We start from the raw sequence: 27910 nt of genomic DNA, 5'->3' as shown, positions 1-27910 counted from the left end.
CTTGACTTTTAAAATTTTTATAGATTAAAAAGATGGTTTTGTTAGGAAGCTTTCTGATGATGGTTCTATTTAGAAAAAAGAAAATAGTAAGGTATGTGTTTTTACTAGGGCATGAATAATTTCAATGAGATGTTTTCATCAGCTCTGCTTTACTTTACAGCTTGGAATCCCATCCACTGCCAGCACATTGAATGCCACAACGCAATTAACAAACCAGCTGTGAAGGTACTGTTTCATTAGACCTGATGCCATACTGTATTGTCAGTGGTCAAATTACTGAATGAAGTGGAATGGATTGCTTCCTTCTCTGTAAAGTAGAGGTTGTGCTCTGTAATAATTCCAAGTACCTCCATATTCAATCTAATTGTACTTTGGCAGACTGGTCAAGAGAGAGCAATAAATAGTGTTGTCTGCAGTTTTGGCTATGCATGCATAGCCAAGTGTAGCACTGAGCTAATTATCTATCAGAAGGATTCTAGTAAAATGCTTACATGGGTCCTTAACTGGTTTCTATTTCAGCTAATGAACTCAGGGAAATGTATTTTCTCTCTGTTTTCATATGTATGCTACAAATCATGAGTGCTTATGCAAATTCAGAAGTGGTAGGACAAAAAAAATTGTTAATTCTTAGCTCATATTACAAATATGACTGATTTGAAATGACTGAAAGGTGTTTGGATAGCATATACATGGAAAGTTACACATTAAAGGTAAAGAGATGGTGGTTTAAAGAGTCAAGTCATTTTCCTAAGGTTGCCAGTTAGAACAGAACTGGAGACAGAACCAGGTATCTGGACTCCTAACCTTATTCTCGTTCTTCTACACCAAAATTGGTTCTGTCCTGTTATAACTCTGAATCTTGAAAGTTGAATGTGAAGAAAAATAATCACACCTTTTAACAAATTACTTTTGATATATTTATTGGATATAAAATATTTGGCTAGATGGACTTGTGTTTGAATTTGCAAGGGCTAATTTTTATATTATAAAGAGTGGAAGTTAGCTGAAGTTATTAGAGTTCACAGTTACTTTTGAGAACCAGGTGTCTTACGGGTTTGCTTTTGTTTTATAGAGAGCCTGTACAGATGACCAAATACTAATATAAAACTAACACCATCACTTTATAGAAACAAAGTAGAAAAGATGAAATGAGATCCAATAAATATAAAGAAACAAAAAATGTGTTTCATGGACCAAAAATGGCAGAGGAGTGCCAATAATACATTGTCATCTAGATACCTTATACTAACAAAGGATGTCCTTGTATTATTTTTAATCTCTACTTTTGTTGAAGGCAAATTGAATGGATTGATGTTAAGAGCGGGTAATTGGCCGGGCGCAATAACTCACATATGTAATCCCAGCACTTTGGGAGGCCAGGGTGGGCAGATTACCTGAGGTCAGGAGTTTGAGACTAGTCTGGCCAACATAGTGAAACACCATCTCTACTAAAAATACAAAATAATTAGCTGGGCATGGTGGTGTGTGCCTGTAATGCCAGCTACTCAGGAGGCTGAGGCAGGAGAATTGCTTGAACCAGAGAGGTTGGGGTTGCAGTGAGCTGAGACTGCGCCACTACACTCCAGCCTGGGAAATAGAGTGAGACTTTATCTCAAAAAAAAAGAAAAGAAAAAAGCAGGTAATGATAACCCACACAGTGGAAGCATAGGCCCTCCCATTCTACTATGTGTACCCCACTATTGACTTTTGATTGGAGGTTCAGAGGTGCTTTTCTTTGGAGTGAGGCTATTTTAAGCTACTCACATATGAATTCATAGTTTATTCATGGAGTTAAGCTTGATTCTTCACAATGATGAGACTTTTAGGGTTCCTTCTTATTATCCTTCTTTTCTTCCTCCAAAGGTATAGCTCCTCCTTTTGGTTCACCCAAATATCAACAGGAAGGGGATCCTTTCTGTCTGGTTTTTGCAGTTATTTTTCCTTGATTTTATGTCAAACTGTATTCTCAGTAGTCCTCTGATATCCTGGTTAGTGATGTTTTCCGGCCTCCTACTCACCAAAAGCATCATGAATGAGATTTTCTCCTCCTTTTCTAGGCAAACAGCCCAGTCCATTCCACTGGGTTGGCCTCACTCTTCTCCCTAGAGTGAGTCAGCCAGGATAGGTCAAACCATCTACTTTCTGTCATTTTATAAAAATAGAGGCGAAATTCACATAATATACAATGAACTATTTTAAAGTGAATAATTCAGTGTCATTTAGTGTATTTACAATGTTTGCCAACACCACCTCTTTCTAGTTCCAAGACATTTTCATATCCCCTGAATCTTACTTTCTGAATTCCAGTTTCCTTAAAGACCCTCCTTTTTCTATTTTCACTCTACAGTTTACAGAAAGGTAACATTCTCATTAAGGCTTCCTGTGCTGGGGCTGTTTTTGTGCTACAATAGGTCTGGCTGAGTATTGCTCTTCCTTTACAATATGAGTGCACCCAAGCCACATCATCACCACACGACATGCAAATCAACAGTATTCAACATCCAAATACTTACAAAATAACATTAAGCACAAAGTTATGAAATTTTATAGTATGATGTTTAAAAGTTTAAAAAAGTTTAAAAGTTACATATATTTATAGTGAAAAACAATCAGTAATACTTATCAGAATGTTACTATGGACTTCATCAAGACAGAGAGTTAATGAGTTAATTGAATTTTCTTTTTTCCCTCTCTCAGTTTGCTGAAGCCTCTACATTGGGCATATGTTATTTTTATAAAACAGAAAAACCCACTTGTTAATGTGACACACAGGTATGAACACATTAGTGTGGATGTAAACCAACCTGTTCAGAGTAGAGCAAATCTCACTAGACCAACTACAGATCTGATAGGTCATCCTAATTAAGTTACTTTAAAGGTCAGAGGTCAATTAGCTGATCTCTAATGATTATTTACAGTTTTAGCATCCTAGGAACTTCTCCTTTTGAATGGAATGAAAAAGTATCTTTACCTGGGAGAGGTATTAATGACTCACTAGAAAAGAGGGTAGGATAACTTATGTAATACTTAGGAGGAACTCCACATTGGGGCCATGGGAAAGATTTGGGGAAAATTGATTAATCCTCATCAAAAGCCTAATATCTCTATAATAGTGAGCTGTACTGCTGAGCAAGAATGATTTACCAAATAGAAAAGTATTATCTATTTTTGTTGTAATAGGCTGCCAAAAAGTACTTTTTAGGGAAAAGCCAAGAGTTCTAATAGGACTAAAGATGAAAATATGTTCGAACTTAAAGTTTATGATATCATACTTTGCTTTGGGTTTTACTTGGTTCTACTTGAAGTCCACTTTATGAAATACTTTGGAGTCCAGATAATTATCTAAGGCAGGCTCTGGCAAACTACACCCCATAGCCAAATCTGGCCTGCTGCCAGTTTTTGTAAACAAAGTTTTATTAGTTTTATTAGAACACAGCTATGTTAATTTTCTTACATATTTTCTATGGCTGCTTTAATGCTCCAACAGCAGAATTGAGTACATGTGATAGAGACTGTGGCCCATGAATCCTAAAATATTTACCAAAAAAAGTTTGCCAATCTCTGATTTAACACACCCCAAAGTAGTTATTTATTACATCTAAGGAAGCCTGAAACTTATAGGAGGAAAATTTTCACTCTGAGCCTTTGTCATTGAGGAATATATAGTTTACAGTTGTTGATGGTGTAACTATTTAAAATGAGCAATTCTAACTTGGTTCCTAAATCCAAGGCTGGGTTTTCACTTTGAATTACAGGCTGTTTGAGTTATAAGTCTGGGGTGATTCTACCTTCAAATTTGTGAAAACAATTGAAAAAAGAGTGTAGTTCCAGAAAAATCTGTGTGTTAGGTATCTTAACTGCTTACTCAAGGGTAGAAACAGAATTAAAAATGGTTTTGATAAATATAGAAATTTAAACTCATGCAAAGTAAAAAATGCAGTTAGTTTTCTAGATATTTTGTTCATTTGATTTAAAAGATCCAGATATTAAAATATTCTGATGATCAACTATGAAATTAACACTTTGCATCTCTGTGCTTAGGTTAGTGAAACCCAGCCATATCAGTCAGTCCCAGCAAGGGTAAACAAATTACAGGTCATGTGTGGAAAAAAAATCCACACACATGAAAAAGAAAGGTTGGATGATTGATACAAAACTAAGATTCCAGAGTACGAGAAGGAAACCACTCAATGTTAGATTTAATGCTAACTTTTTTGAATGAGGTATGCCTTAAGAAGCAAAATTCTCTACCACTAGCATTTTGGTATCAGTTATGATTCTGAAATATTAATAATACATTTTCCTTTTCCTAATGAGAGACTACTGTTGTTTACCACTTTAAAGAAGGAATAGTGTGAGTAAAATACAGCCAATTTGAGCAGCAATTGAATGAGATGACTTTTTGGATCTTTGTGGAATGAGAGTGAACTTCTTGACACTATTTACTAATTGAATTGCAAGTAACCAGAGAATCGAAAAACCACGGCAGCCACATTTAATCCTCAGCGTGGACTCATCAGCTAGTGCAGGGAGAAACATTTATCGGTAAAAAGGGTTTTACTAAAAATATTTATTCCATCTTGCTTTTGAAAAAATCTGTCATTATTGAAGCTTTTTTGCTTAGAATATAGGGAATGTGGTACCCAGGAACAAGAGAGTTCATTCTGTTTTTCATGTGTTTCAGATGTGTATAGACCCTTCCCTGTCAGTAGCGTTGGGTGATAAACCACCCCCGTTGTATCTCTGTGAAGAATGCAGTGAGAGGATTGCAGGGTAGGTATAAGAGTCCATAAAGAAAGGAAATAGGGCAACAATGAGAAGATAAAAATCATTTGGACTTAAATTAGTTACATTACTAAAGTTTCTCACTAGCCTTTCTGATTTTTAAAGGTTAGTTTGTCTGATATTTAACATACAGTAAATTTTCATCGGAACATTACAACTTTGAAAAGCTGAAATATTTCTCTCTATGTAACATGAGAAGGCAATTCCATTAATAAATCAGCTCCAATTTTGAAGGAACTCTGTTAAAAAGGCCACAGAGAAAAACAGATGTAAAAGAAAACTGTGGTTTCCAAACATGACATATAAATTATATGGGTTCTTTTTGCTTGTTTGTTTCACAGCATCACACTGAGCTTTGTACAGATCATGCAGTATTTTGGTTGGCTTAATTAGCATCTGGAAAGTATCATTTAAAGATAACTGAATATGATGAAGTGCCTATAATTTATAATTTAGCTGGAATGCATTAGACATTTTAAGAGTTTATTATGATAGTGCTCTTAATTATACTTCCTTTCTATTAAAAGCCTTTCAGCAATAGCGTGTAGCTTATAAACATTCATGTGGAAGGAGAACATTTCAATGAAGCTCAAAAATGAATTTTGTTTTTTTTCAATAGGGACCACAGTGAGTGGCTGATTGATGTTCTTCTGCCACAAGGTATGGTTGACTTAGGAAAGGCTGAATAATGAGTAATCATGACTAATGACATCATTGCTTTATCTCCTTTTGTACTGTTTTATTTTACAAAGACAATCACCAAAGCATTATATTCTATGAATATTCATTGATACAAAGCATAATATTAATGCCTTGTTTATAATGTACCAACACATTTAATAATGAGAGAAGTGGAAGTGGTGTCATCCCTATTAAAATTAAAGGTAGATATTGAAATTAGGATTCCATATGACTAAAGCCCTGATAAATTATGTCTTAGGGATTTTCTGTATCTGTAACAGTTGTTGCCAGTAATAAGTTGCTGTGCCAGGTTGGAATAAAGAGAATAAAAATAAGGAACACCAGCTGGGAGAGAAATTAATAATTGGCCTTTTCCCTGCTACTATTACTGATACTGTGTTGTGAAGGGAAAACACTGAATTTCTCTGAGACTCAGTTTCCTCATCAGTAAAATGCGGATAAGGTATATCTAACCCATCTCAATGGAAAGACAGGATTGCAATGCTTCTTGAAGTTGGTTGGAGTTCTCAAAGCTATGCCCTGAAAGTTGCCCCAGACAGAGCATGTCTCCATACATGGGAGAAGCAGCTATTCCAGCCACGTCATTGGAAACTAAAATGATCAGGAAAAGTACTGACAAACACAGAGGAAAGATGAAAGGTGGAAAGAGCTGCAGGCATGTTAAGTTTAAGTAGGGACTAGGGCACAGGAAGAACTTGATGGTATATGACTTCACATGTAGAAAATGGAAGGATTCATGTGAAAGGCCCATTTAAGAGGAAAACCTTATGCAAACTAAATTATGTAAGCTTTTTTTTTAATTGAAGGCCTTTGCTTGATGGTAATTACACATTTTGTAGTCTTACTTTTTATATTATTTATATTAGATTCTCAACCTTAAGAGAAAAATTAATTTAGTGCTCCCCCTCTGTAAAATGGATCAATAATATCAGCCTGTAAATCCTTCAAAGACATATTTTGAAAATTTACGTAAAAATATCTGTAGGTCAGGCACAGAGGCTCATCCCTTTAATCCTGGCGCTTTGAGAAGTGAAGACGAGCTGATAGCTTGAGCCTAGGAGTTTGAGACCGACCTGGGCAACATGGTGAGACTCTGTCTCTACTAAAAATACAAACAAACAAAAAATTTAGCCAGGCATGGTGGCACATGTCTGTACTCCCAGCTACTTGAGAGGCTGATGTGGGAGGATCATTTGAGCCCAGGAGGTTGAGGCTGCATTGAGCCGTGATCATGCCACTGGACTCCAGCCTGGGTGACAGAGAAAAATCTTGTCTTAGAAAAACTGTAAAAAGATTTGGGCTTATATGGGTAAATGTAACTTTTTAACCTTTAAATTAGGCTGCTTAGTGATCATCCAGGGCTCTGAGGTAAAAGCCATAGTCAAGTTATAAAATACATTTAAAACATCAGCTGTGTTGCGGAGTTATGGCCCTCATCTCCAGTGATACTCATCTTTAGAGGAAAATTGGCAATAACTTTTCATTATTTATCTAGAGATGTGACACTAACCTCAGATGATTTAAGATAAACTCTAGGATATCAAACTGTCAAATAACCATTAATTATACAAAACTGGTTTTTTAAAAGTGAGTTGTAAATATTATCACTTTTTCATCCACTAGTTTAAAATTACCAGACAGGGGTTGGGAAACATTTACCTTTGATCTTTTAAATAAATTGTAACATAGACTATACTATATACAAGGTGTTAGTGCATTTTTTGAGCAATTACTATTTCAGAGAACATATTAACCGATTCTTGGAAAATTTATTTTCAAATACTCTCAAGCATCAGTTTTCATGGAAATAATTGATGTGCCCATTAAAAAGAATTCTTATCCATTCATTAAAGTCAATCCCATATGTAGACAGTAATTTGACAGTCTTGCTCCAACTGGTCTACCTGTGGGTTTGAAAATTGCTTTTTCTTCAATAACCCTACAACTGGTTTTACACACACAAGTTAAGAATGATATAAATTGATAATTCAAAACTAAGTAGTCCAAGTTAGTATTTTTTTCTACAGTTTTGATATTGCAAAAAATCCCATGGTGATGCTGAAAATATATCACATCAATCCGGTGTCATAGTATAATGGAAAGAACAGTAAAAGGGGAATCTGGGGACTTTACCTCAAGGTCTGCCCCTACCATTGATAGCCTGTGTGACCTTGAAGAATTTATCTAACCACAGTGGTTCTCAATTTTGTCCTCTGTAAAATGTGGAAATAAGATTAAAGTTTTTGACTTTAGCAAGATTTGGTTTCTAAGTCATGTCTGAAAAGATTAAATTACTTGTAAGGGTAGCAGCATGCAGGTGTTTTTAACCCCGCTAGCTGAAAAAAAAATCTATTTCAGGCTTTCTGAGGAAACTTGAAGCCAATAAAAGTAGGTGGTAATTTATGAGACAAGCAATAAGCTGTTTGGGCCAAGTCCAGAGGTTGAGATTTACAAAACTTCCCCTTTGTGGCCACCCTTATTAAAAATGGGCTCTAGACCTGGCATGGTGGCTCACACCTGTTCTAACCCTGTGGGAGGGAGTTCAAGGCAGGAGGGTCGCTTGTGGTCAGGAGTTCAAGAACAGCCTGAGAAACACAGTGAGACCCATCTCTAAAAAAAATTAGCTGGGCATGGAGGCCCGCACCCATAGTCCTAGCTGGTCAGAAGACTGAATCAGGAGGATCATTCGAGCCAAGGAGTTCAAGAGGCTGTGGTGGGCTATGATGGGGCCATTGTACTCCAGCCTGAGTGACGACAGAGTGAGTGAGACCCTGTCTCAAAAAATCAATCAATTAATTAAATAAAAAGAAGACAGGTTTGCTTTCTTTGTTGATATTTTGTGTGCCTTCCCCTTACAGCTGAAATATCTGCTATATGTCAGAAAAAGGTAAGAGCAAACCATTTGTGTGGTTGGGGCATGATTTATTGTGTTTGTATGTCAGTTCATGTATTGACATCTGCCTCATTTCTGCACTGTGGTTTCCCAGTATGTGCATGCCACTGTATTTGTGGAGGGGGAAAGGAAATAATTTAGCATGCAAGATTGCTACGTCCAAATGGTCTCTATTTCCGCTTCTGCTTTTGCTCACCCATCTTATGCACAATGTTTTTGTTCAGTAATCTGTAATAAAAGCCTATGGGTAATTCTGGGATAGGAGTCTAATTAGAAAAAGGTTTCAATAATATTGCAATTTATGGTACTTAACTTTAGTTAAGGATATATCTCGTATGCTAGAAATATCAATTGTTTTGAAGTGGAGTGCAAATAGTCCAATTTGTACGTGTGAAAAACATACCCAGACTGACTACATATGGAAAGTATTTATGTGTAAGTTGAACAATATATGTAGCTAAAGATTCTTCCTTTAATATTTCCTTTATTTTTTTTATAATAGTTTCTCTAAATCACCTCCATCTTCTCTTCTTGTTTTTAATCAAAAAGAGTAAAAGAAGGCAGTATGATGTCATAAAAAATAACTTTTGATTAGTTTATTGAGATACTTGGATTCTGTCCAGTTCTGTCCCCTCTGACCTATGTGGACCTTGCATACGTCATTTAAATTTTTTGGGATATTGATCATGAGTAGGTATATTGGAGGGCTGTCTCAGTTATCTATGGATGTGTAACAAACCATCTGAAAACATAGTGGGCCATATGGCAACCCAGTTATTTGATCACAATTCTGTGGATCGGCAATTTGTCTTATGCTCAGCTGAGCCAAGCCGTTCTTTTGATAAATTACTCCAGGCTCACTCACGTATTTGGAGTCAGTTGATGGGTAAGCTGGAATAAGGTGGGGCTCAGCTGGAACTGCTGGAAGGATGAGATGGGTGGGGTGTCTGGGCGTCCCTCTTCCCACATGATGTCTCATTCTCCAGGGGCTGGGCTGGACTTGTTCCCAGGTGGCAGTCTTCTGAAAGAGAGAGAGAGAGGTTTCAGGGCCTCTCAGAAGTCACACAGCATCATTTCTGTAGCATTCAATAGGTCAGAGCAAGTTCCAAGGCCAGCCCAGATTCAAAACATGGAGAAATAGGATCTTTGTGGTTATTAAAGGAGTGGCAAGAATTTTGTGGTCACGTTTAATCTACCACAGTTCATCCTTTGGACATAATTATTTACCTTCTTTCCATATGCAAAATATGCTCACCACTTTATATGACTTCCACAAAACATATTCATTTATAGCTTCAGGCTTAAAGTCTAATATCTTGCGATGTGCATCTGATATGTCACTGATTAAACTTCTTGGTGACTGATTCTCTTGATTCAGAGACCTGCGAACTAAGAAGGAAAGTTATCTTCCCTCTCTGCACCCAAGGCACAAAGTTGAGACAGGGACAGGATAATAGCAATAGACTTCTATTCAAAAAGAATAAGGGAAAGCAGATAGCAGTCACTGGTCTACAGCAGCTCCAGCCACAGACATATCAATAATTCCTCTGTCTCTAGGGATAGCACACATGCCTTGATTAGGATCTGGTTTTGCTTCCTAGGAGTAGTCCCCTAATCTGTTATTGTCCTCCTGAGCTCTTGGCTTCACCCTCTGAGACATCTCTTCTTTTCAATAAAGAATAGCCCATGTTGCAACTGAGTAACCTTCTCAATCTGCTTCCTGCATGTAAGAGTTAGGATCTCATAGACCTCTTTTCATTTTGAACTGTGTCTGTTTACCTTAGTTTTAGCAAGTGGTGCTTCTGCCAGTATGACTTTCTTAAAAACTTTGTGGATTTTCAGTGAATCTCATTGAGGTCCTGTGCCCCCAAAGCCACATCTATAATTATTTTTGAGGCAGTCCTTCCTATACTTTGAGCATTTCAGTGTGCCCTTAAAATTATTAGAAGCTCTGTTATAGCTGAGAGGCTCAATTAGGCACCACCTTATAACTTTCTGAAGACTTAACAAAGGATCTTAGAATTATATACCATATTCTTCCTTTGATCTTTATCCTGAGGCCATTCGTACTTTGAGAAACTTTTATAAGCTTGAGGGACTAGGATTTCAAACAGTTCTGTTTTCTAAATCAGTATGTCCTGGCTCTGGGGACATACCTAACATATTTGACACCCATGGTAGATCATTTTTTAACACTTCTCTCTTTATATGACAAAGTTATTTGTAGCAATAAGGTTCAAATTAGCACATTCTTATTGCTTATCCTTTAATCAATGTTATGTTTTACATAGACGTTAATTTGGAGAACTTCCATTAAGTTCATCTGTTCAGAATTGTTTGATCTTGCCCTGGGCAGTTTATATTCTACCTCTTTGGTACTGCATATTCCCTGAACAGTATAACTGAAATAAGCAATGATAACATCGTTATTAGAAAGATAAAGAGACAGACCTTGATTATTTCAATTATGTGATATTGTGAGACCACTTGTAGTTATTTCTATGTGTTTAAACTTCAAAGTGAAGCAACGTAGCTGGAGTGAACATTTGAAAACATGCCCAGCTGAATCTCCATCTAAGGGAAGTCTCTCTACTTTACTTTGGAAATGAATGAGCTAAATTCACATGGGTTGAGATCTTTCAAATATATTATGAAAACTTAGTAGGAATCCCAGCAATTATTTAGAACTTCCATCAACTGAAGATTATTTTGGAGGAAACGTATTTTATTGCTGACATTGTTTAGAACTGATGGCATGTGGTAATAAAGCAGATTGACTTTTAGTTGGTATTCCAGATATTATCATATGCATTGTATCCAGATACTCCATAAGAAATTACTCAGAATTTAGCAACATCAAACAGCAACATTTAATTATGTTCATAGACTCAGTGGATCAGAGATTTGGACAGGGAATGATGGAGATAGTTTGTTTCTGTTTGATGGTGTTTGAGGCCTTATCTGGGAAGACTTGAATAGGTGAGGGTTTTAATTATCTAGAGGTTTCTAGATCATACATTTGGGTTTTGGGGTGAGGTGACTTGAAGACTATGCTAAGCCAGCACCGTTGACTCAAGACATAAACATGGTCTCTCCCTGTGGCTTGACTGTCTCATGGCATTATGGCAGAGATCTGGGAGGAGTATCCTGAGGAGGAAATATCTGAAGAGAACATCTCAAGGCAACAGGTGGAAGCTGCACGTCCTTTTATAAGCATCATTTCTGTCATGCTCTGTTGGTTGAAGCAGCCACAAGCCCATCCAGATTCAAGGGGAGGGAAACTATCTCTGATTTCTTGATGGGAAGAGATAGTTTCCATCTGGTCACAGATGATTTCCATTCTTTCCACTTGCAAACTTTTGGCTGGAGGTCCAAGGTCTTCTCATTAAAATCAGGTCCAGGGGTAGATGAAGCTCTTTGGGCTTGGCTCCTTAAGTATTCTTCCTCTTGCTTTGAATACCTGTAAATGAAAGAGATGTTACCTGCAACCTGCACAGCTAACATGCAGTAGTGATACAGGGGTAGGATTACTGCAGGAGACACTCAGGTACAAAGTGAGGAAATGAGAGGAAGGTAGTCATGGGTCCTTAGAAATTCTGAAGATCACAGGGCACATGTGACGTGTTCCTTAGTTAGTTGCCAGTCCCGCTTCCTGGGAGCTGGTTTCTTTGACTCCAGGCCTCACCCTCTAGGAGATGCCCATCTTTTCCTTCTCATAAAAAGTAGCCTGTCATTTACAGCTAAGTAGTTTTATCAGCTTGTATTTTTGCTTATAGAAGTTTGGAAGTCCCAAAACTTCTTTTTTGGACTGTCTCTGTCCCTTTCAATCTACAGTGGTATAATTCTATTAAAAATGGGCTTTTATGTCTCAATTTATAAACCTGCTTCATTAAATGTGAGTCAAACGCAGAAACCTCTTTGGGATAAGTCCTTCTACACCTTATACTCCCTATGAGGCTTCTGGGAACAATGATTTTAAGATTCTTAGAACCCTTACTGTTGAATGAAGAGGATGCTGAGGTATGCCCTTAAGATCCTTAGAAGGGCCTCCCCTTTTTTCGTCTATCTAAAAGAGTCTATGGTGTACCCTCTTAAATTCTGAGTTCTTAACAAAGGGTTTTATATTCAAGCCCTTACCATCATTTTTTCCTACTGAGACCATGTAAGACCACATTTTCCTGATAGGGCCCTGGATTTGATGTTTGCCTTGAAACTTTTTCTTACCTTGAGAATCCTATGCTGGCTGGAAAGACTGTCCTGAGCTCAATATTTTACCTTTACATTCTAGGTGAAAACAATTAATTCATTCTTTTGTTTATCTCCCTCCTGTCACAAGCTCTGAGTTCATAAAGGCTTGAATCTAACACCCCCTTGGGGGTGTTCGCATCTTCACAAGCACTGTTGAAAGACGTTGAGTATGTGGTGGTCGCATCTCTGATAGGCTTGGGGGCACTTCTCCAATGGCTTCATGTGGGTGCTGCCTCACTCCTCGGCTTCTCACCAGGGCAGCTTGAACAGTGGCACCCCTGAGCTTTGAAATGTCTTATACTCTACCCCGTTCTCATTCCCATCACTTCGTTTGCAGTTCCCTTCCTGCAGCTGATGTCAACGCTGACTCTGCAAAGGGTTCTGACTGTGTAGGTCTCTGTGGTCTTCACAGACTGCCGGTGGGCCTGGGAAAGCCTGGTTTGAGGCCATCCCTTGGCACAGCACAATCTCTGTCTTTGAATGCAGCATCTACCTGACCTTGAATGCGGCAGGGACAGAGGAGCTGCAGCAGAAATCTACTCTTTGAGGTGGATAAAATAATTTTGCAATAGTTTATTCTGGGAGGTAACATTATTTCTTTTATTCCCTGATGTGCTGTGATGTTGCACTCTCTGATCCATGGTTCTATTTTTTTCTTTACATTTCTGCTGAAAACTCTTGGAATGTTAACTTGAAATAATCCAGAAAGTGTCCTCCTCTTCACTTCCCCCATGGCCGAGGTAACTTTACACAGGGCTTCCCAACGCCATTCCACTGATATTTAGAGCATTTCTACTACACACAGGAATAGAAAACACTCCTCGCCTTTATTTTTTAACTATGACTGAAATCTAGCTGGTTGGAGATAACCTGCGCTTTAGAAACTAGTGGCCCTTGAAGGTGTTGTCACTTCTAGTGGCCCCTGAAGTTTCGTTTATTCTGATTTTTAGCCAAGTTTACCTCAGCGGTCAGTTTTAATTGATTTCACTTTCTTGGCTTCTAGAACTGCAGCTCCCATGTTAGAAGAGCAGTTGTCACCTGCTTCTCAGCAGGGTGCTGTGGTCGTCACGGAAACAGGCCTGTTCGGTACTGCAAGAGGTGCCACTCGAACCATCACAGTAATGAAGTAGGGTCTGCCGCGGAGACCCATCTCTATCAGACCTCCCCTCCGCCCATCAACACGCGGGAATGCGGCGCAGAGGAGCTGGTCTGCGCCGTGGAGGCCGTGATCAGGTAACACGCAGTTTCTTAGTAGCTGCCTCTGACAACTCCACCTAGCTTTGCGCTAATCTCCGCACACTGAGATGTGCATATTTAATGCAACCTCAAATGCCCTTAGCCCAGCAGCTCACCTTCCCACAGTGTGGTAATGGTGCTATTTTAATTCATGAATTCATTACGGATGCCAGTTATGTGCGAGGTACTATGATGGGCACTTGGGAGGCAGGAGGGAATAAAATATAGTCTCTGCCCTTAAGTTACCCATGTAGGGACTAGAAAAACATAGCACGCCGTTATTATCAGGTTTGGTGAGCTCAGTAACGGCATTGAGCAATGGGCTTTAGAACTAGGTGAAGGAGCCAATCAGAGTGAGGGGTGTGACTAGGCTTGGCTTGACTGACAGCAGGGTTACCCAGTCAGGAGGCGGGGAAGGCTAAAAGAGCGAATTATCTGCACAGGAACCAGGTGCAGAAAACTTCATGTAATTTCTTTTTCTTCTTCTTCTTCTTTTTTTTTTTCCTTTTTGTGGAGAATGGGATCTCGCTATATTGCCCAGGCAGGTCTCGAACTCCTGGGCTCAAGCTATCCTTCTGCCTCTGCCTCCCTAAGAGCTGGGATTACAGGCGTGAGCCACAGCGCCTTGCCAACTCCATGTAATTTCATACTGGGAGGAACCACTACCCTGTGGAATCAGGGACAGGCCCTGCAGGCTGCTGGGTTTTTCTTCTATCATCTCTATCTCTGTCTCTCTCTCTCTCTCTCTCTCTCTCTCTCTCTCTCTCTCTCTCTCCCCCTCTCTTTCTCTCTCTCCCCCTCTCTCTCTTGCCTGGGCTGGAGCACAGTGGTGCGATCTACACCGACTGCAACCTCTGCCTTCCGGGTTCAAGGGATTCTCATGCCTCAGCCTTCCGAATAGCTGGGATTACAGGCATGCGCCTTTTGTATTTTCAGTAAAGACGGGCTTTCACCATGTTAGCTAGGCTGGTCTCGAACCCCTGACCTCAGGCAATCTGCCTGCCTCGGCTCCCCAGAGTGCTGGGATTACAGCCGTGAGCCACCGTACCCAATTGGAGGCAAGATTTTTTTTTTTTTTTTAAATTAAAGCAATAATATTAGAATTTAAGTTTGAAAGGATAGAGGCCAAATCTTTTGTTTCTTGTATCCTAGTGGTTGACACATAGTAGAAATGCAATAAATGTTTGTCAGATTGAACATTATGAAAAGTTTGAAAAGAAAAAAACACCCAACCATACTGTTATCATCATCATCAGTGTTGCATATGCTCTAATTTTATTCAAATGCATGTTTCATTTCTGTAACCATAATCACAGTGTATCCACAATTCTTTTTGAAATAACATTACACAATTAGCTCTTATCCACATTGTTGCATAATTTCAATATTTATCATTTGTAGTGGATATATAATATTTCTCTAGATATAACTTACTTTTCTCTATCATTACATATTTAGACTGCTTCTAGTTTTTTACCTTTATAAGTAACTCTTTGAGAAATATTTTTGTACATAGTGCTGTACTTGTATTTTTTATTTTCTTAGGGTAGATTACCAGATGTCAGTTACCCTGGTTCAAAGGGTATGAATATTTACATGGCTCTTAATACATTACCAAATTGCTTTTCAAAGCATGTGTATGGGTTTACAACACCATATATAAATAAGACTTACCAATACTAAGTGTTTTTGTTTTGTTTTGTTTTTTGAGTTGGAATCTTACTCTGTTTCCCAGGCTGGAAGGCAGTGGCACGATCTGGGTTCACTGCAACCTCCGCCTTCTGGGTTCAAGCGATTCTCCTGCCTTAGCCTCCCGAGTAGCTGGGATTACAGGTGTGCACCACCACACCTGGCTAATTTAGGTATTTTTAGTAGAGATAGGGTTTCACCATGTTGGTCAGGCTGGTCTCAAACTCCTGACCTCAAGTGATTCACCCATCTCAGCCTCCCAAAAGTGCTAGGATTACAGGTGTGAGCTACCATGCCTGGCCACTAAGTGTTGTTTTTTTAAAATTGATACTTGTTTAGCAAATGGAAAAAATAATTTTCATTGCTTCACTTTCATGTCTTTGAATACCAGATGCTAAATATTTTCCATTTGGATACAAGCTCCTCAGGTTTTTCCTTGTATCATACATTTGCTGTCTGCACAGTTTCATGATAGTTAAAGAGGAAGCATTGACTTATAGTAGGATGGTTGGCGAACCAGAAGTCAGATGACATCAGTTCTGTTTGATTCTAATTGATAGGAGGAACTAGCCTCTTTGTGTCTCAGTTTGTTCATTTTTGAAATGGGAATGGAGTATAAAATAGTGAGAAAATAAAATCAGACATTCCAGAGTAACTCAGGATGCACTGTACTCAGTAACTCAGTAGCAGTACTCAATTTGAAGAAGAGCAATCCAGAATGCTTGAGTACTCAGTAGGTACTTCCTCGAAATGGGTCATGATCTAGAATGTGTTTTTTCAGTCTGACTTGAAATCTCACCGCTCTTTGGCAGCTTGTTGAAAGAAGCTGAGTTCCACGCTGAGCAGCGGGAATATGAGCTGAACCGGCGGCGGCAGCTGGGCCTCTCCTCTTCCCACCATTCCCTGGATAATGCTGACTTTGATAACAAGGACGATGACAAACATGACCAGAGGCTGCTCAGTCAATTCGGAATCTGGTTCTTAGTAAGAAAAAGAAGTTAACTATTCTCTACTTTCTTATTTCTCATTCCATAATTGTATTGATGAAGACTTTCTCTTGTTTTTTTTAAAGGAATAAGTAGTGAAATATTAACCTTAGCAATGGGACTGAATTCTCTATGGTGATAGCTCTGAACCCTGAGCTGCATGTTAGATTTACCTAGGACAGCCTTTAAAAACTGACAATGCCCAGATCGCATTCCAGAATCTTGGGAATTTTTTAAACAGCTCTTAGCCGTTGGTTTTGATGAACAGCCAGGTGTTAAAACGGTATCAGAGGCTAGACTGGTACAAGTAGGAAATCTGCTAGTAGTATATATTGTCAAATACTAGATTCAGTAACATTTACAGATTAATTCACATCCCATCACCTATGCAGATGAAATTTTTCTTGAAAGTTCAGTCTCTATGGAGTTTTTTGTATATTTATGGTAAGTCTGTACACCAGAGAAGTTATAGCTAAAGTAATGCAAGGAATATAATTACTATTGACTGATTTAACTGCAACATCTATTCAGTAGAGGTCAAACATACAGATCTAAAGTCCCACTCAAGCTGAATTGACCAATTCTGCAGAGAAGCAGGCTTTTGTTTTGCCCATTGGAGACATAGATTCAGTCTCTATAGTGATATATCTCTATTATGCTTGCACTAGTTCTGTGAAAAAGTCTTTACCAAATTGGCATTTAATTGTTGATTTCACATATCTTGCTTTCTAGAAGTTATTATCTAATGACACAGTGGCTACTACTGTGAACTCTTTGAAGGCATGGACAGTGTTTTATTTATTTATTTTTATTCCTGGATGCTGCCATAGTACTAAATAAAAGATTAGTTCATAGTAAATGAATGAATGACGTTTTAAAAAGTCTATTTATGATAGTGAATTAGGGGATTCCCAGATAATCCAAATTATTACTAATACAAAATTCTTAGTGAAATATGATCATTTTAGAACTGAAATGTATATAGGTCATTTTCATTGAGGATATGGATGAAATATCATTTTGTTGACCTAATTTTTCTTTTTTTTTGAGACAGAGTCTTGCTTTGTTGCCAGGCTGGAGTGCAGTGGTTTGATCCTGGCTCACTGCAACCTCTGCCTCACGGGTTCAAGCGATTCTCCTGTCTCAGCTTCCGGAGTAGCTGGGACTACAGGCGCGTACAACCATGCCCAGCTAATTTTTGTATTTTTAGTAGAGACAGGGTTTCACCAAATTGGCCAGGCTAGGCTTGTCTCGAACTCTTGACCTTGAGATCCACCCACCTCAGCCTCCCAAAGTGTGAGCCAGCATGCTCTGCCTGTTGACCTAACTTTTTAGAAGCATTTATCTGGTGCAGATTATGTAATAGATTTCTTGTAGGAGAAAATGCTTACTTAGAAGATGAACTCTTGAGGGAAAACCATTGCTGCAATCCATCTCTCCCTGTAGAAAGGAACACAGTTTCCGGATAAGCAATCCCCATTTTTAAAACTGCTGATTTCACCTGTTTCTATTCTGTACAAACAAGGGAAAAAAAAGAAACCGCCTATTTCAAATGGATTATCTGGGGTATCTTTTTACTTATTTTTGCCTTTTAATCTGCCCATAATAATTTTGTAAAGATGGATGGAAGCTGAACAAGGTTCTAATCTACCTACTTCTAGGTGAGCCTCTGCACACCCAGTGAGAACACGCCTACAGAAAGCTTGGCCCGGCTGGTGGCCATGGTGTTTCAGTGGTTTCACTCCACTGCATATATGATGGATGATGAAGTGGGAAGTCTGGTGGAAAAGCTGAAGCCTCAGTTTGTCACCAAATGGCTGAAGACAGTATGTGATGTTCGCTTCGATGTCATGGTCATGTGCCTTCTTCCTAAACCCATGGAATTTGCCAGAGTAAGTGAAAGCCTACAGCTTGCACCTGGTTGGAGAGGAGAACTTGGGGAGAAGTGCTGCCTTAGCCAGGAGGTATTATCAGTATCTGCAGAGGAGGAACATCTCTCCTTATTTTAATTAATATAGCTAAATGAATTTAGTAACTATATCTTGGGTGATGTGCTGCTTTGATTTTGTTTTGGGATGAGGAAGAATGGCAAGATGAATTTGTGAGGTATCTTTAACCATTTAAGGGACTATTCTTTCTTGACATTGCTGATTTTTTTTTTTTAAATTAGGATATTGCTATGTTGCCCAGGCTGGTTGCCTTGAACTCCTGGGCTCAAGAGATCCTCCTGCCTCAGCCTCTGGAGTAGCTGGGAAGCTAAATATTATTATTAAGAAACAACAAGGCCAGATGCAGGGGCTCACACCTGTAATCCCAGCACTTTGGGAGGCCGAGGCAGGTTGATCACTTGAGGTTGAGAGTTCGAGACCAACCTGACCAACATGGAGAAACCCTGTCTACTTAAAATAATAATAATAATAAAAATTAGCCAGGCGTGGTAGCACATGCCTGTAATCCCAGCTACTCAGGAAGCTGAGGCAGGAGAATCACCTGAATCCAGGAGGCGGAGGCTGCAGTGAGCCGAGATTGCACCATTGCACTCCAGCCTGGGCAACAAGAGCAAAACTCTGTCTCAAAACAACAACAACAACAACAACAACAACAACAACAACAACAACAAAGCCTTTCTGTGAGGTTACTAGAGTTCAGTCTTCTTTTGGCTTAGAATCTTTGGAAAGATTACCATTCAACTAGGGGAAATGTCTTTTTTTCTTTTTTTAATCATGTATATATCTACAGATGAATGGTAGAAGTCCCTGCCCTGCCTTTGAAATGCCAAAAAGGTTCAGAATTAGACAAAATGCACCTATTCCTCTAACTTATGGAACAGATTTTTCTGTGCTTATCCTCTTGCCTCTGCCTCAGTGCATCAAATCTAAGAAGATTCCATGTTTCTTTTTTTCTTTTATTTTTTGAGACAGGGTCTCACTTTGTCACCCAGGCTGGACTGCAGTAGCATGGTCATACTCACTGCAGTCTTGAACTCCTGGGCTTAAGCAATCCTCCCACCTCAGAGACTCAGAGACTACAGGCGTACATCACCACATCCATCTAATTAAAAAATTTTTTTGTAGAGATGGCGTCTCTCTATGTTGCTCAGGCTGGTCTCAGAGACTTTGCCTCCAGCAGTCCTTCTGCCTCAGCCTCCCAAAGTGCTGGGATTACAGGCATGAGCTGTTGTGAGCAGCCCATATTCTTTGAATATGATATAATTTGTATCTAACCCAGAAACGTAGATGTCCAGAATCAGGTTTTGGCAGTAGTAATGTGAAATTTTTTTGCAAGTATTTTCTAAGTTTTATGTTTATTTGCAATTTTTAAATTTCCTTTCAAGGAGATCTTGAGGCAGTTTTCAGTATAAACCTGTGCTAAAGTAGGACATTTAAAGATAAAACAGAGCACAGACCGTCTATAGGAGTAACTTTTATTGGATTCTCAGGACTCAGAGCGATCTGTGCATTTATGGAGATATACTTCTTTCTTCTTTGGTGCCACCTACTGACTCACTTAGAAAATTGAATTTTTGTCTAATGGAAATTTCCCATTTTCTGACACTTTTTGTGTTGATATATTTTCTATAATTACGTCTCTTGGAATACTGAAGGTTTGATGTGACCTGCCTCTGGAAAATGAGAACAAATGATTATGTTGGGAGAAAAACTTTTCTTATTCCAACTTAGGTGCAGATTATTTGGGGCCTGCAAATTAACTGATACTAGATTAACTGGAGAGAAGAGAAAGTTTCTGAGTGCATGTGGGAGAGCTCAGTGATAAATTACTTCCTGAATAGCCTGAGATAAAAGATGTATATACCAAACTTAACAGAAGGTTTATTTAAGGGCTTCAGTGAGAAGGTATGGAAGATTCCATTGGGTGTTTTAATGCCACTTGAGCTGGGCAGGAACTGGCCTATCTCCACAGCAGCTGAATTCACAGGAAACTCCCTTTGGAAGGGCATAACAGAAGGGTTTTCTCTGGAGACTCTGCTTGAGTCAGATAATGGAAGTTCAAATAAGATTTCTTTTTGCATCTTCTTTAGCTTAAATGTTTTCACTTTAAAATAATCTTTATACCAACTCTAGGGTTTCAGTGGTTAACATTTCCCCTATGATCTCTTGAAGTTTCAACATACGTAAAAGAAGCTAAGTTGATTGCTAAAGAGGGAAGGTTTAGGTTAGAAATTGTGAGATAAGAGATCTGCAGAGGAGAAGAAGAGCATAGAATGAGGAAACAAACGCACAGAGTAATCGTTGGGATAGATTATACATCTAGGTTTTGAGTACAGAGGGCAGGCAGTTGAGAAGATGTCTAGATGTTGGGCTTGAAGCATGTTTAGATGGTGGAGTGAGAATATCCGTGTTACAGTTACGGTTATTTTCCAGAGCAGAGCAGGGAAGAGGTGAGTGTTTGGTGAACTTCCTGAGGGGACCAAACTGTTGTAGCAATGAGTCCTTTGAATTTTATATCATGGTGTCCCATTTCAGCTTTTAGGGCTTTGTAACAAGATAACCTAGAGTCTTAATAATGATCCAGGAAGACAGGTTTTAGTTCTTAGTGATGCCATGTCAGGTGACTAGGAGAAAAATTAGATGTGTTAATTACTGGCAAAATGGGCAAGACAGAAGGATCTAGTTTACAAAGAGGTGAAAAATATTTCAAACATGATGAACAGGACTGGATTCTGATCACTCACAAGAGTGGGTTATAGTTTTTCATCAAAACAAAATTTCTCTCTACAATCACCTGCATTTTTTGATCAAAGATAATCAAAGTAAGATTACTTTTGGTTACAAAATTAGTCTCATTAAATTTAGTCTGATCATTTGCACAAGCACAGCAAGAATGGTAATTGACCACTTAGAGCTTTTTAAAGTTTTCATTGCCAGAACTCTTACAAAGAATCTTACTCAGATTGGGTGGACTTCTAGAGGTGTCTTGATGCTAGAAGTCAAGCCAAGAACTGGTCATCAGGCTTAATCTGTAATACTTATAGATTTGGGTGAATTCCTTTCTTCTTGAGGTCTCCCAATTATTCTAAGTTTCCTAGGAAGTGACCTTTTTTACTCATCTGTAAGGCTGAGAATTCTGTAATGCTGGTATCACATCAGTTTTTCCAAGAGGGCTTTGAAAACATTGGCTCTATAAAGTCAATCTTAGTTTCTTAAAATTGTTTAGTCATATCAGATTCCACGCAATTCTCAATATGACATTGCACGAAGGCTTGGTAATGTAACTGTAACTGGCTGATGGGTTCTTCCTGCCTACTGCACAAACAACATCAATTGACAGCATTGAGTAAAGAAAGTTTAATTGACATGAGGCCAGCCATGCCACACGAGAGACTGTTTATTGCTCAAATCAGTCTCATCGAAAGCTTGTAGCTTAGGGGTTTTTCAAAGCCAATTTGTGGGAAGGAGTGGGGTTGGCTAGGCAGTGGGTGCTTGCTGCTGCTGCCGATAGTTGTGTTGGAGATGAAATCATAGGGAGTTGAAGATGTCTTCTTATGCTGAGTCGATTATGGGTGGGGCCACAGGAGGGTTTGGCAGGTCCAGCTGGAGCCATGGGTGTCAGACATATAAAAAACATGAAAAGATATCTCAAAACACCAATCTTAAGTTCTACCATAGTGATGTTGTCTGCAGGAATAATTGGAGAAGTTACATATCTTGTGAACTCTGGAATAACAGCTAGTAACTGTTTATGTCTACACCTTAGCAGAATTCAGGCTCCTTTCCTCCTCCTAGCCTTGTGGTTTCTTTAGAAAGGCATTTGAATTCAGGGGAAGGGCTATTATCATTTAAACTATAAGCTAAATGTCTCCCAAAGCTAGCTTGGCAGCTTGAATGCTAAAGGCAACAGGGGGGTTGGCTAGATCAGATCTCCTCCACTGTCATTATTTTCTCACTGTTATAATATTTGCAAAGGCAGTTTCATAACCAAGTTTCCCAATTATGTCCTGTTACAAGGAGAACAGATTCTTATTCAACTTATGCAAAGAGCTATAATACTATGACAATAAAAATATTCAATAAGAGCTTCAGAATTCTGGAGGAATCAGGTAGAGAGAAAAAGGATATATTTCATTTTTTGTTTACAAAGGTATAAATCTACCAAATTATTGTAAGTTATAGATAGCATAGGATAAAAGAGAAAGGAGTTTCTTGTATCCAAAAAAGAGAACACTGATTGAAAAACTAGCAATGTTCTAAAGAAAAAATGATACAAATTATCATCATTTTTCATTCAGTCCCATGTAATTCAGTCTTGTTCTACTTGATTGAGTTAGCAGTTAATGAACCCATTAGCTTCTCTGCTAAAGTTCTGGCAATCCTGATTCAGTCCCGTGGTTATGATCTCCATTATTTAAGCCAGGCATCCCCAAACTTTTTACACAAGGGGCCAGTTCACTGTCCCTCAGACCATTGGAGGGCTGCCACATACTGTGCTCCTCTCACTGACCACCAATGAAAGAGGTGCCCCTTCCTGAAGTGCAGCGTGAGGGCCGGATAAATAGCCTCAAGGGGCCACATGCGGCCTGCGGGCCATAGTTTGGGGACGCCTGAAGCAATGCCACCGGAAGTCTGTACCCCAGAGTTCCTGTCATAGTCCTTTCCATGATCTCAGAGACAATCTGTTTATGTTGAAGATAAGCATTCTTGCTAGTAGCTGATTGCAAGAGTTTCAGAAAAACATCAGATAACAATTACTGTCTGAATGACAAAAGGCTTAAAGTAGTCATCATTAAAGATCTGCTGAAAGTTCACTGTGATACAGTTGACAAGGCAGTTACGTTGTTTCTGTGGTATGCAACATTAAAATAATAACTAAAATAACGGATAATATTTTGCCATGATTGTCTACTATCAGACAAAGAAGCATAAAGATGTATCATGCCAGCAAGGGCATTGACAAATTTCTAGGAACTTTATATAATTCCCGAAATATTTATATTCATAACATTTACCTATACAAATGTAACCTAAGGACAGTTAAACATCTCTTTTTATTTGACAACGCTTTCCATAGAATTCAACATATCAAATAAACCTAATTAGTTTAGTGTATCTTTTTACAGGTAAGAACAAATCTTTTGAGATTTTCAAGGGTCCCTCTGGGAAATTTCAGTCAGTTCAAGACCAAGATTTCATTTAGGATTTGGCTTTGGAAAGGCAAAATATCAAAAGTTATCAGATATGCCAAAAGATTTGAGTACTTGATTAACCAATATTACAGGCCACTGCGAAACAATTCTTAGTTATTTATTTAACCCATATGACACTAAGAGATTTCAAAAGTAAATATAGGGGGTAACACAATTGTAAGAAACAAAAAGAGTAACAAAACTTAGCTCTTTTAACATTGAGAAGACTTGGTTCTCTTAAATAATCTAGGACATCATAAAGACAAAAAGCACAGGAGGCCAGGAGTGGTGGCTCATGCCTGTTAGCCCAGCACTTTGGGAGACCAAGGTGGGAGGATCACTTGAGCCCAAGAGTTCCAGATCAGCCTGGGCAACCTAGGGATACCTTGTCTCTACAGAAAAGCAAAAAAACTTAGCCTGACATGTTGGCTCACACCTCTAGTCCCAGATACTTGAAAGGCTGAGGCGAGAGGACTGCTGGGAGATTGAGGCTCCGTGAGCCATGGTCACGTGCTGCACTTCGGCCTGGGTGACAGAGTGGGACCCTGTCTCAAAAAAACAAAACAAAACAAAACACAAAAACCCACAGGAAATTATTCTGATGAGACGCAGAGTCTCTGTTTCTGTCTTAGTTTCTTCAGTTTGTTTGGGCTACAACAGCAAAATGCTATAGACTGGGTAGCTTATAAACAACAAATTTCTCACAGCTGTAGAGGCTGAGAAGTCCCAGATCAAGGCAGATTCAGTGTCTGGTGAGGGCCTGCCTCCTGGTTCATAGACAGTGCTTTTTGGCGGTGTCCTTCTTTTGTGGAGGGGGCAAGGTAGCTCTCTGGGGTCCCTTTTATAAGGGCATTTATTCATAAGGGCTCTGCCCTCATGCTCTAATCACCTCCCAGTAGGCTCCACCTCCTGACATCATCACATTGGTGATTAGGTTTTCCCACAAAAACTTTGGGGGGAACACAGACATTCAGACTGTGGTCATCTCCTAGGTAGATTTTTCAAAAGGTAAAGAAAAACCTTTTACAACCTCTTATTAAGAACAGAAATAAGATAATCTTTTTTTTTTTTAAGAGAGAGAAAACGAAACTCTAGTTTTGTATCAGTACACTGTTAATATTAAAGCTCATTTAAAAACCTTACCATAAATCTATTCAGTCTTAGCCAGCATGGCCACATAAGATAAAATTCTCTTTCTCTGTCTTCCCCGCACTTCCCTTTCAGGTTTTGGTCCTTTTCTCCTCCTCATTCAGGAATAATGAGTAAACAATGCCTTTAGGAAAGAATTGCTCTTTTTCCCATAACCAAACCACATTCTACATTACTTGAATACTTTGCATACAGAGGTTTTTCCTTCATTCTGATTATGTCTAGTAGTTCAATTTATATATTATTCATTATAATTTTCAACCCTTAGTATCCTTTATTTTCCAGAGAAAACTGTTTAAGTAGACAACTGTGAATTGCCTGTTGTATATCAGCATTTTTTGGCATTTTAGCAAATTATGTGACTATACCATCTCACAATTTCTAGAAGCATCTTCTTCTTAGTACAAATCTTCAATGTGGCAAAAAGAACATCCTCTTTAACAAACCTGAAAGTCTTTAGTATCTGTACAAAATAAGAAGCTAAAAACAGATAAACTTATGATCAGCAATTAATGTGCTAATATTTTATCCTACTTAGAAAGGATCTAGGTTTTAATTTATCTTAGTTTACCATTAAGATTTCAAGTTACCAAAAAGATTTTGAAAACTGCATCTAAACAGAAACATTAGAAAATACGATTACTATTGATATGAACTTGGTCAGAATAATGATTCTATTTAATAAAAATCAAATCTATAAATTCTATAATCTTAGGCATTGGTAAATTTATTAGTTTATTTGAGTAGTAAGCCCAGGTAGAAGCAAAAAGTATGCTCGTCATGTACTCTATGCTGATAAGTGAAAACACAGCTGTTTTTATGAAACAAACATTATTATACTTGTTTCATTTGCAGAATTACTGAAATCATGTATACTCGAAATCTTGAAGTTTGGATTAGTTCCTATATTTCTGAGAGTTTTAGGAATATTTACTTTACGTATGTTAAAATGAAAACCTTAGACAAATGATATTTAACAGAGTTTAACTGAGCAAAGAAGAACTCACAAGTCAGGCAGCCTCTGAACCAGAATGGATTCAGAAAGGCTCCAGCATAGCCATGTGGTGGAAAAAAAGACAGGAAACGAAAAGTGACTTACAGAAAATGGAAATGCAATACAGGAACAGCCAGATTGGTTACATCCTGGTGTTTGCCTTATTAACAATTGGCTGTCTTTGATTGGCCAAAAGTTGGTGATTGGCACAAAAGTAAGTTACAGTCTGTTTATACATGCAGTTAGGTTACATACAGCTCACTGTGTATACATAGAAAACATTGGGCCAAACTTAGAACATGTAAGAAGACAGCTCTAGACTAAACTTAATTTAACATATAAGTGGATATTTTTTGCAACTGTCAATCTGAATTAATCAAAAGGATCAGAAATCAGTTTTAAAGCATTTATTTAAGCAAAAAGCTGGGAATGGCCATTCAGCAAACATGGATTCCAGAGAAATGGGGTTAGTGCTCTGTAGTTAAAAGTTGAGGCCTTGCTTATATAGGCAGAAAACAAAGAAATTTAGTAGGATTACAACAGTTTCTATACAAGGGTGGTTTATGAATTGCAGCAATTTAATTAGTTACAATTTGTTTTCATTTCCATACAGCTAGTTTTCATTGCCTTTCCAATTTAAAAGAGTATATTTAACATTCCATCCTAGACAATGTGATAGTCATGAAGTCTCTCTGAGAGAGGAAGGAGGGACATTAATCTATAATGAGGATCAACAGCTAAGAGGGAAGGAGTCAGATCGGGCACAGGGGCTCATGCCTGTAATCCCAGCACTTTTGAGAGGCTGAGGCGGGTAGATCACAAGATCAGGAGTTTGAGACCAGCCTGGCCAGCATGGTGAAGCTCTGTCTCTCCTAAAAATACAAAAATTAGCCGGGCCTGGTGGTATATGCCTGTAATCTCAGCTACTTGGGAGGCTAAGGCAGGATAATTGCTTCAACTTGGGAACTGGAGGTTGCAGCAAGCCAAGACTGTGCCACTGCACTCCAGCCTGGGGGACAGAGCAAGACTCCGTCTCAAAAAAAAAAAAAAAAAAAAGAGGGATGGAGTCTTCCCTGGCTCCGTTTAGTCATTTACTACATTTTACAAAATGATGTAAGTAGGAAAAAAGGCTAATCTGTAATTAGAGAAAGAAGGTTGCAGTTGCCTAGGTTGCAGCTGCCTGTTTACATGACTCAGGTCCCATAATCACATTCGCTTGAGGCTCAAAATATTTTAAAGTTCCAGCAGCTTAGACTTTGAGTTACTTATTTCATGAAACACATTTAGAATAGAGGTCTCTTAAGGAATTTTATAAAGTAATTTGTCAATATTCTCTGGAGGCAAGAAGATACCACATATACATAATATATATACATATGTGACAGACCACAGGCTCTTTGGCTCCCCAGGTAAAGGAAATTAATATGGGGCCAAGAGGACTTCCTGGATAAGGCTTTAATTTTAGGACTTCTTGCCAAGTGCAAAGGAGACAGTGGAGGCACAAGAATCCTCAGCTGGTTTCCTAAAAAGAGCTGGTAGGTTTTTTTTAAGGCAAAGTGTGGGAATTGACATCAGTGGTAGAGTATATAGGCTGGGTTGGGCAATGCATGTGAAGGGCAGGGCATGCAGGTCAGCAAAGCTGGTTGTGATGGTTGTCTTGAAAAATGGGCCACCTGCTGGTCTGGCCAGTGGCAATAAGGCTGTAAATTAATTGTTCAGCATTCCTTCCTGAAATGGGAGATTCAGCAACCATGGTTTAATTTGAATCTCTTTGGTTTAATCAGTGTCTGGAATTGTTTAAGTAAAAGGCATGGCTAAACATTATAAGATCACAGAAGAACAATACAAAATTGCTATTTTCTTTGTATGACTCTTAATGGGTATGCATTGGTGAGGTAGTGGTGCGGGTTTTGTGATCAGTGGGAATACATGAAAGAATGCTCTGTTGGTGAACTGAAGCCAAGCTCCATCCTTACTGTCTCATTCCCCTCTGAGAGATTTCACCCCTTTTATTCTTAAGGAAAAAGGACTGAAGATCTCATCTTCTGAAGCTATACAGGGCTGCTAAACAGGGTTGTTGTCCCTGT

The 27910-nt window shown here is 38.7% G+C and overlaps 1 protein-coding gene across 16 annotated transcripts in view; it reads left to right on the top strand.

Moving 5' to 3' along the window:
- Positions 1-27910, top strand: part of UNC79 (unc-79 homolog, NALCN channel complex subunit) — a 261471-nt gene that overhangs the window by 91333 nt on the left and 142228 nt on the right. For all 16 annotated transcript variants that reach the window (XM_074393444.1, XM_074393429.1, XM_074393440.1 and 13 more), the window contains 7 exons: positions 161-225; positions 4685-4773; positions 5405-5445; positions 8346-8374; positions 13632-13861; positions 16366-16537; positions 18201-18431. In XM_074393444.1, coding sequence (XP_074249545.1) covers positions 161-225; positions 4685-4773; positions 5405-5445; positions 8346-8374; positions 13632-13861; positions 16366-16537; positions 18201-18431 — 857 coding nt within the window. The remainder of the gene's footprint in view (positions 1-160; positions 226-4684; positions 4774-5404; positions 5446-8345; positions 8375-13631; positions 13862-16365; positions 16538-18200; positions 18432-27910) is intronic.

The sequence above is a fragment of the Saimiri boliviensis genome, chromosome 2 (assembly GCF_048565385.1).
Source record: "Saimiri boliviensis isolate mSaiBol1 chromosome 2, mSaiBol1.pri, whole genome shotgun sequence".
NCBI lineage: Eukaryota > Metazoa > Chordata > Mammalia > Primates > Cebidae > Saimiri > Saimiri boliviensis.
This window is presented reverse-complemented; position numbering and strand designations above follow the sequence as displayed.